General features: G+C 38.0%; 1 protein-coding gene across 1 annotated transcript; it reads left to right on the top strand.

The window, feature by feature from the left end:
- si:dkey-14o18.2 (neuronal pentraxin-1) lies at positions 1–10,037 on the top strand. Its single transcript, XM_058405089.1, has 7 exons — positions 1–93; positions 2,751–2,816; positions 3,026–4,119; positions 6,004–6,532; positions 6,626–6,876; positions 8,014–8,193; positions 8,292–10,037. Exons 3-7 carry the CDS (start codon positions 3,391–3,393, stop codon positions 8,499–8,501), a joined length of 1,899 nt encoding a protein of 632 aa, XP_058261072.1. The 5' UTR covers positions 1–93; positions 2,751–2,816; positions 3,026–3,390; the 3' UTR covers positions 8,502–10,037.
- The last annotated feature ends 369 nt before the right edge of the window (positions 10,038–10,406 follow it).

Raw genomic sequence — 10,406 nt, 5'->3', positions numbered from 1 at the left:
TTAAACTTATTCCCCTCGAGCAAATCCTTTTCAATCCTGATCACTGCAGCTGAGATGAACTGGTCAGCTTGTAGCTCCACGGATTGAGAACAGGTAGGGAAAGTTGTATACATTTCTGCTGATAGTCCTGAAATTACTCTGAAATATCTTATCCGACGCTAATTAACTGAGGTTTAGAGCCAGAACTTTATATCAGGATTGCTAAGTGCTTAGGAATGTTATGTTAGCTTAAGTGGAGCTGCATAAACAGTTTTTTTGAACAAGATCTAAATATATACAGTATACAGTGATTTTTTTTCACATGAGGAGAGACCAGATTTAAAGTAAAGTAGAATCAAATATAGTAGGAATTTACTCGGTTAATGAAACTCCTTACATTGCTTCCTAGATTGTTGGCTTATCTTATGTTTTCTCTTACGTATATTCACATACTGTTCATTTTCATGATTTTCACTAACTCAGCATAGAATCTCTGACAATTACTAGCAGGATTTGGGTAGGACAGGACAGAAATCATTAGTACTATACTAATTTAATGATATATTTAGTAGATATCTTGTGTAAGGAGTGAGGATGAATAAGACAGATCAAATTTGTGTCAAACTTACTTATGAAATGAATAATATGGGAATTGAAACTGATACAAATACAGAATGAATGCTATCCACTGTTTCCAAAGTTTTCCACTGAAATTTGTATGAATGATCTTATAAGCAAATATTGAAGATTGAGTATCTTATGAGAGCGAGGATAAATGTATGCAGAGTGCTGCTGAATTGTTGTGTTGATGCGACTGACTATCACCCAGACCCGTCAACACGTGTGATTACACAAATACTGAGGGCTGACTGGTGCCATGCCAAGCCAATCTGCCATGACTATTAATCCCCTGCAGATCCTATTATCCAGTCAACCTTGACATGTAGAAAATACTCCCCTTGTTCGGAACAATTTGACATGGTACATCCCCCGGAAGTTCCTTTAAGGTTAGCATATTGGAACACTGGAAGATTTTTTGCTGTTATAATTTTTTGCTGGAATTTTTTCAATGGATTGAAAAATTGTACTATTATTGAAATTTGTAAGGTCTTTATATCAAATCCAGTCTGAATCCAAACCAGAGAATGTTGAAGTTCCTAAATACAGCATTCACAACACAACGGAGCAAAAAGGGGGAAAATTGGATAAAATTAATTAACAGGGATTAAAATCCCTGGACCTGGATTCTGGATAGGTCCAAAATTGCATTTCTTGCTACCATTATTAAAAAATGTTCAATATATTTCATCTAGTTACTAAATAATATGTAAAATTAGTATAAATATATAAATGTTAATATGATTTCTGTGTTTAAGAGCTTAAAGGAGGAACTTGTATACATTTTTTAGTTCCTTGCTGGGTGATTATAAAACTTTTATACTAGGTGTATAACGCAGTGGTACTAACTGTGTCTGTCTAAATGTACTTTATTATTAAAATAAATAAATAAATAAATAAATAAATAAATAAATAAATAAATAAATAAATAAAAAAGATGTAGAAATGCTAGAAATGCAATATTTTTCTCCTCAGGTTTATAATTGGAGATGTGCACAGGGCTGTATATTTTTTTTAAACGACACTCATTTCTAATAAATTTAGTCAGTTCTATTGACCACCGCACATTCACGTTAATTGACATGCTCTTTATTCAAGCTTCACGTCTGACCGCTCAGACGCATGTAAAAAGGCTTGTGTGATTTTTTTTGTTTTATTCAAAGAAAGAAAGAAAGAAAGAAAGAAAGAAAGAAAGAAAGAAAGAAAGAAAGAAAGAAAGAAAGAAAGAAAGAAATTGTGTGTCTCTTATTCATATCTCTACCCAATTAGATCCAAACAAATTATTTATTTTTAGTTACATCCCTAATTCGTCCCATCAAAAAAATATTACCGGTGCTCAGATTCACCAGTAACATGAAACCTGGCTTCAACAGCCTTGACCTGAAGCATGTGGTAAACAACAATAGTCCAAAACATGGGTTAATACCTTATAGAGATTTTAAATGACTCTCCTATAATTTCACATTGGGATGAATAAAGTATCTATCTATCTATCTATCTATCTATCTATCTATCTATCTATCTATCTATCTATCTATCTATCTATCTATCTATCTATCTTAAATATGATCACAAACAGTATGTTTGATAGGAATTTTCATGTTAAATATTATAGGATAAACTATTAGGGCCAAGCGAATCCTTGTGTCCATGGCTAGAGGTTAGGTTAGGTTAATATAACAGGTGTGTGATGCTTCTTGCCACAGTGATTAGAAAGCTTGAACTGTTGGAATAAGGTCAGGTTATTATAGCTCACCTAACAATAAACAAAATCTAAAGGATTTAAAATATTAAAATGACATTGTAAGTTTAAAAAAACAAATCAGAACAGAAAACCTTCGAATGCACTGATTAGGTGATAGTAATAATGTGATGAATAAACAGAGCACTGTAAATTTCCAAGGCACTAACACACGTGAATATGTTGATGCTAATGATTAGGTTTTAAAGGTTGAATTATTTTTTTCCCATATATATTTTAAATCCCCGGCCCTCATGCTTACTTCATAATTCATTTATTTCTGAAAAATGGCCTTGTTATCTTTGAATCTGAACCTCTCTTGCCCCTTGCTGTCTTTTTGACTGTTTCTATTATTCTGAAAATCATCCTTCATTATTTGTATCATGTAGAAAGACCTGTAATCTGATTACAGTTTCCTTGGACGGTTCATCTGTACGCGTCATTCACCTCAGGGGCATGGCTGGCTCAGAGAGACTGAGTGAGTGAGTGAGTCAGTAATTGAAATTGAGTTGTTTATGATCTGCTTGTGTCTCACTCACTATTTAAATGTTTTACTCAATCCACCATGATGTTTAGTCATAGTCTATTAGATCATAAAACGGTTTGGAATCCTTCGGTATGTAAGTTGATTTGTGAAAGCCCTGAGACCTGAGTCTTTCTTAATACTGGGTTTTCTGTCTTCTGCAGGAGTGTAGTGGTGGTGAGAGATTAACATGATCTGGAAAGTGAAAGATTATTTGGATGCCACACACACAGAATCGATCAGTTTCACGTTGGAGGAAGTAAACCATGCCGACCGCTCCTCTGTCGTATCACAATACTGGATTGTCACACATGGATCCCGGAAACCTGTCATGCTATTTTTGATGAATTGATGATCTATCCCAGTACTTTAAATAAAAATAGTGACTGACTGCAAACTCTTCTTAACAAACACGGCATGTTGTAGTAGTTTACCTTCGACCTCTTTTCATACTACACTAATCAGAATGTCCACATCGGCCGGATAAAACACAATATAAACTGGAAAAGGCATAAAGACTGCACTTAAGATGGATAAGGACACAAATATAATCATTTGGTCTTTTCCATTGGTATTCTCACTCAACTGGCAAAGGGGTCGGATGTTTCGAGGAATGTGTCCAATCAATTCACTACTAATTCTTTCTGTACTATCCTCAGTCGGACTTGGCAATGTACCAGGAGTAGAATATGATTGGGGAGCTCAACCCAAATTAGTATGCATGCCCTTACCTGCAGACACTGATCCAAGCTGTTTTCCCCCAGATGGGGTTACTCATGGCCCTAGCATTAATGGACATAACAATGGTCATGCCAATAGCCACAGCAATGGACATGGGAAGGGACATTTTGTTGGTGGCTTGCCTAACAGTCCTACTGGTGGCAGTAGTCGGCGAGGCATATCTGATGAAGCAAAAGCTACAATTCTGCACTTGAGGGAGAGCCTAGTGCGTCAGAAGGAGACCATTCTGGATCAGAGGGAAACTATACGAGAGCTGACTGCAAAGCTGACGCTCTGTGAGGGCTTTGGGAGGGGGGCAAGTGGGCACCACAATGAAGACCATCATGGACATCATGGCTCTCATCACTCTTCACATCACTATGACAGTGAACATCATTCTGATCCACACTATCCTCTCAATGGGTACCACAATGACCATCACAGAGGGAAGCCACCATTTCTGGGGAAACATGCATTTTCCCCAGAGCAGGCAGGGAAGACCTTACAGGCTCTGAAAGAAAGGCTGGAAAATTTACAGGTTGGGGATATTGTTTAGAAAAAAATAAATAAAAATATATATTTACTCTGTACATACAATGCTAAATACTGTACAAACTGTAGGAACATATTTCCAGAAGAGCCAGAAATTTTCGATAGTTCCATCTCAGTCATGGTAAACTGAGAATATCCTGAAAGAGCTGCAAAATTCACAATGTCCTTGTTCTCTAACATGATGTAATAGTGTCCAGGGGCAGGTTCTGATCACTAGATATACATTCCTCCCTCCTCACAGACAACCTCACTTAGCTCGCTTAATTTAATTAAGTCCCATTCCCAAGACAGTGCTTTGTTTAGAAGGCTAAAAACAAACAAGTTGAGATGAAAATATGCTGAAGAAACATAATAGAAACGCATATTTAACATTAACGTTTTAAATGCGTTTAGAAAATATGCCTCATGCTTTATTACTCTTGCGCCTGTCTCTGGGAAGATGTGCTCATATAGCACAGCTGTATCAAGGTTCTGTGACTAGCTAGCTAGCATCACAACTAATTACCCTTATCCACCTTGATGAGCCATTAATCGTGGTGTACTATGGCATCGAGTAAGCCGGATTTGCTCTGACTAATAAAAGGAAGGAGGTTGACCGTGAAGGAGGGGCTGGTTTAAATGTCACCAGGCTTTTCTACATATTGGCATCATAAACACTGTACATATGTGTGATTATTCTAAACATAAATGTGATACCAATGTGTATTTCATACACCTCTAACTTCATGCTTGAGACCATTGTCATGTTTATTCTTATTTATCCTTTTTTACATGAAAGTGTGAACCATCCTAGAGAATTATCTGTGTTCATAAAGTATTAAGACCCCTTCAATTATCACACAATTTATGTCATAAGCTAAAATAAATCTTAAATCTTTTTGTCATAAATATATCCACAATAACCTATATTGACAATATAAACAATTTATTGAGCATCAAAAAACTCATTTAGATCATTATTCAGACCCATTATTTATTACTTCTACAAATATTAAAGAACATGGACAAGCTTTGCATATCTGGATTCTTTCAGTTTTTCACGTTCTTCCTAATAGATGCTCCCAAACTCAATCAGAATCGATGGGGAGAACCTGTGGACTGCCATCTTTAGGTCTTTAGGTCTTTCAACAGATATTCTGTGCTTTGGCTGGATTTGCCAGATGTATGACTTGAACCCAAAGAGTTTGTTTTGTTGCATCAGACCAGAGAAGCTTTTTCTTCTTTCTTTCACAGATCTTTAACTCAGGATTAGCTTCTCTCTAGCTCCCAGAAAGGCCTGATTGAGGACTTTTGAGAAATTCTGTTAGAGTGGTCATTGGGTTCTTGGTCACCTTCTTGAACATGGATCTTCTAGCCTGCTTAATGAGTTTGGCAAGACACCCAAACTAGAGAGTCCAGTTGGTTCCTGGCTTCTTCCATTTCACACTGATCAAGCCCACATTGCTTCTGGTTGTAGACCCATTGCTCATGTCCGTATATCTGAACACAATTTGATTCGTTGAATTTTATGGTTTGATGTGCAGATGTGTGCCTTTCTAAATCATGTCCAATTTGCTACAGGTGTACTCTGATCACATTCTAGCCGCATCTCGAGATAATCTCGACAAAAGAAAAAGAGCTTTATTTGGAATGGTTATATTAGCTTTTACATTTTTAATAAATTTGGAAAGTGTTTTTGCTTTGCCAGTGTGTATTATTGTGTACACCATAATGGCAGAAAAGTAAATGTAATCCAAATCAAAAAGCTGTTGTGTGTGTTGTGTGTGTCTTCCATAGCATTATTGCATGTTTTTTGATGTTGAAAAGGTTAAGATTAAAATCTTTTCACTTACTCTCATGACCTTTTTGTTTTTTTTTGTTTTGTATGTAGGCAAGGAATTCATCTAGCACATATTCTAGCTCACTGAAAGACCTTCTGCAGCGCAAAATCAACGCACTTGAAGAACAGCTCCACCGTCACTATGACGGTCACCATGACTATGGCAACCACGAATCCCACCCTGGCCAAGGCCACCGTGATAATCACCATGATGACCACCATGGAGATCACCATGATAATGTGGACCACGATAACAACCGCCGCTACGGTCATCATTACAGTCACTATTATGGCCATCACTACGATCAACTCGGCACACACCACAGTGATAGTGATGATCACCACGATGACCATCATAACAATCACAATGATGACCATCACGATGACCACCATGACAGCCACCAGAATGAACACCATGATGACCATCATTCTGACCCCCATGACAGTGGTCACCACAGCAACAGTGATCATGGACACCAGCGTCGTAGCCCTCTTAAGTCCACAGCATCTAGAGCACGTGGTGCCTACAGTAAGCTGGATTCGGTGCTGGGCCATCTGTATCACAGGTCTCCAGAAACAGGTGTCTTACAATGACGAAATTTCATACATGATGTAACAATCATTTTTGAATAACAAAGCAATAGACCACTAACCGTTTCTTGTCTTCTCACAGGGAATCAAAAGCGACCTAAGAATCCTGATAGTTTTCAGATTGGGTTTCCCATGCACACTAACTACATGTATGGCCGGATAAAACGCACTCTTCTCAATGAAATCTTTGCCCTAACTGTCTGCCTCTGGCTAAAGGGGGGTTCAGGGCCAGGAATAGGCACCCCTTTCTCTTACTCTGTTCCTGGCCAGGCTAACGAGCTTGTCTTGATTGAATGGGCCAACAGTCCAATAGAATTATTGGTAAATGACAAAGTAAGTACAGCAGTATGTAAGAATTTCCATTTTCCATTGTTACAACCACATTTTAGCTTTAAAACATTGATATGGGACAATCGTGCATTCAAATGTCTTTTTGATTAGCCATTGTTCATTGACAAGGCTTAAGCCTGGATTCTAAACAAAGCCAGGAGCCACTAGGATGCTGAGTAACCATCAGAGGAGGAATGTGATTTGCTAAAAGATTATCTGATTTGCTAAATGGTGATTGTGATGGGATTCTTATGCTTTGAGAATATAGTGCCCCAGATTCAGGAAGGGATTTTTCTGTGCTCTACGCTATATAGTCAAAAAAATAAATGCTTATTATGGACCATCATGAACATGTCATTCCAGATTTATTTCACCATTAATAACCATTAATAAACAAAACAGCTCTGGAGATTTGTGCATTCAGCTACAAGAGTATTTGTGAAGTCAGGCAGTGATATCAGATGATAAGGTCTGGATTTAAAATTTATCCCAGAAGTATTCAGTGTGGTTGAGATCAGGGCTCTGTGCAGACCACTCAAGTTCTTCCACACCATTCTTCCAAATCATATCTTTAGGGACCTTGTGTTGTGCACATGGGAAATGTCATCTTGGAGCACTTTAGATCCAGTAAAGGCTACAGCATACGTTAGACAAGTGCTTTAAACTTTGTGCCAATGGTTCAAGGGAAGGTTCACATATACACTATATTGCCAAAAGTTTTGGGACACCCCTCCAAATCATTGAATTCAAGTGTTGTTTTCAGGGGTTGGACTTGGCCCCTTAGTTCCAGTGAAAGGAACTCTTAATGTTTCAGCATACAGAGATATTTTGGACAATTTCATGTTCCCAACTTTGTGGGAACAGTTTGGGGATGACCCCTTCCTGTTCCAACATGAGTTTGGTGTGGAGGAACTTGACAAGCCTGCACAGAGTCCTGACCTTAACCCAATAGAACATCTTTAGGATGAATTAGAGCGGAGATTAGGAGGGAAAAACAGCACCTGAATTCAATGATTTGGAGGGATGTCCCAATACTTTTGGCAATATAATATACGTTGTGTTGTCAGGTGTCCACAAACCTTTGGCTTTAGTGTTCCTTCTGTTAGGATTAAGGAGCCATTTGTTATCTCTCTTTTCCAGGCTGTAACTCTTCCTCTATCACTGCAAGACAGTAAGTGGCACCATATTTGCGTGACCTGGTCCACACGGGATGGTGTATGGGAGGCCTATCAGAATGGAGTGAAAAGGGGCTCTGGGGAAAATCTGTCTCCATGGCATCCCATAAAACCAGGAGGAGTCTTTATACTGGGACAGGAGCAGGTAAATAAACGAATGATTATTACTCATGTTTCAACTTCCTGCATATTATTAAAGCATTTTGCAACGTTTTACCTGACTATCTTCCTGAACATTAACAGGATACTCTCGGTGGCCGGTTTGATGCGACACAATCATTTGTTGGAGAAATGTCCGACCTGCAGGTATGGTCAAGAGTCCTTAACTCTCAAGAGATTGACAACCAAGCGTCCTGTTCCAGTCACCTCACTGGAGATGTTATCACTTGGAGTGAGTCTATTGTGGAACTTCATGGAGGAGTTACCAAATATCCATTTGACCCATGTCACTGAAGGTCCAAGCGGGCTACTGCTACCATTTTTTAACCCTAACAGCTCTTGATGGCATAAAATAAGAATCATTTATCATTGTTACAAGCAGAAAGACCCTCCAAACATCCTGGTTATGTAATACAGTATCAATGAGTAACCTGTTTTTGAAAATATTTCAATGTTACGTGTTCAAAATGCACTTCTTACACTTATCTTATCATTTGTGTGCACTTTTCAGATTAGAAAGAAGCCAATTTCGGTCTAGACTGAACATCCATATTTCTAAGTGTCTTTCAATGAGTACGTCATTAGTGATGACAAAATATCTGGAAGAAAAAAAAACACTCATTAATCATTCTTACATTTTATTAAATAATTTATTAGGATTAATAGTTAAAGGATTGCTTAAAACAATCTAAAGGTTAAGCAATAAACTATACAATATTTCTGACCTGCTGTTAAATATCTGTGCGGTTGATTTGTTATAACGAAGGAAATGTGATAGGAACAATATAACATCCATTCGGTAAGTGAGAAGGGAAGACATTTTATTAGATCTTAAAGCATCTCTTAGCAGCATAGCGCAGCGAGAAGGTTTTTAAAGGTATTATCAAATGTTTCGTACTAAAAAGTTAAGAAAGAAACAAACACAAAATACACATTATTTAGTCCTGTGAATAAATTATAATCCAAGGTGCTCTTTTAGTCTGCTTTCTCTCTCATGTTCATGTATAACTTCAGGGAAAAGCTTAGTTGCAGGTTTTTTGGGGGTTTTTTTTCATACTTACGTAACTTTTCATCTCGTAGTGTTAATGCGTGTATGTCTGAGTGGTGAATGTCGATGTTGTGTAATCTGGATCAATGTGGTATTTCGGGTTTTTTTTTTTTTTTGGTTTTTATTTTCATTAAAAATATGTTTATTAATATCTTTATTTCGTACCAGTTTGCATTTGAATACTACAGGTAGGTGGGGTGTTAAAATGGGTCTGCATATGTACATGCAGCAAGCCAGGAGCTGCATGAGAATGCAGAGGTGTCCATGGCAACGTAGCTTAAAGAAGGATTAAACAGACAAAGAGAACGCTCTGGTGTAGACCTATTCTCTTAGAATGCAGAACATGCATCTCTCTCTCTCTCTCTCTCTCTCTCTCTCTCACTCGCTCTTCCTCACTCTCTCTCTCTCTCTCTCTCCCTCACACTCTCTCTCTCTCTTACTCACTCTCCCTCACACACTCTCTCTCTCTTTCTCTCTCTCTCTCTCTCTCTCTCTCTCTCTTCATTCACACAAATATAGTAATTTGGTTAACAAATCTATTTTGTCAGAACACATACTGTATGATTGAAAACCATTTAAATAGCTCTGGGTTTCTGTATACGATACTGTTGTACTTTTATGAAACATAATTTGAATGGATTTCCTGCAAATGCTCTAGTAAAATATGTTTTGTAAAATGTTACAGAAATGACCAACATGTCTCTTGCTCATAGCCTGCACTTGAATGACTTCTACTGCTGTGTGTGCATGTGTGTGTGTGTGTGAGAGAGAGAGAGAGAGAGAAAGAGAGAGAGAGAGAGAGAGAGAGAGAGAGAGAGAGAGAGGATGTTAATAAAAATCTTGAAAATCTGTATCTGCCTCCCTCTGAGTTTACCTTCCTATGAGTACATCCTGTAAGGAGCTTGATGGTTTTCAGTTTTTTGTGTCTCACGGTATTTACGGAGACTGGTGACTGCAGTTAATAACATCTCACAATCGTTGTCAGGTACAAGCGCGCAGTTGCCATAGCAGCAAACCCGGGCACCGATATTTTGTTTGTAGAATAAGTGCACGCTACGGAGCTCATGTCTGCTTTCAGGAGCCGTCCAGAATACTCCTAACATATTATATCATACAGGCTAAGCTGTGTCAACATACACACACACACACAC

Source organism: Hemibagrus wyckioides, linkage group LG12 (genome assembly GCF_019097595.1).
Source record: "Hemibagrus wyckioides isolate EC202008001 linkage group LG12, SWU_Hwy_1.0, whole genome shotgun sequence".
In the NCBI taxonomy this organism is placed as follows: domain Eukaryota; kingdom Metazoa; phylum Chordata; class Actinopteri; order Siluriformes; family Bagridae; genus Hemibagrus; species Hemibagrus wyckioides.
Note: the sequence above shows the minus strand (reverse complement) of the source record. Positions and strands in the feature narration are given on the sequence as shown.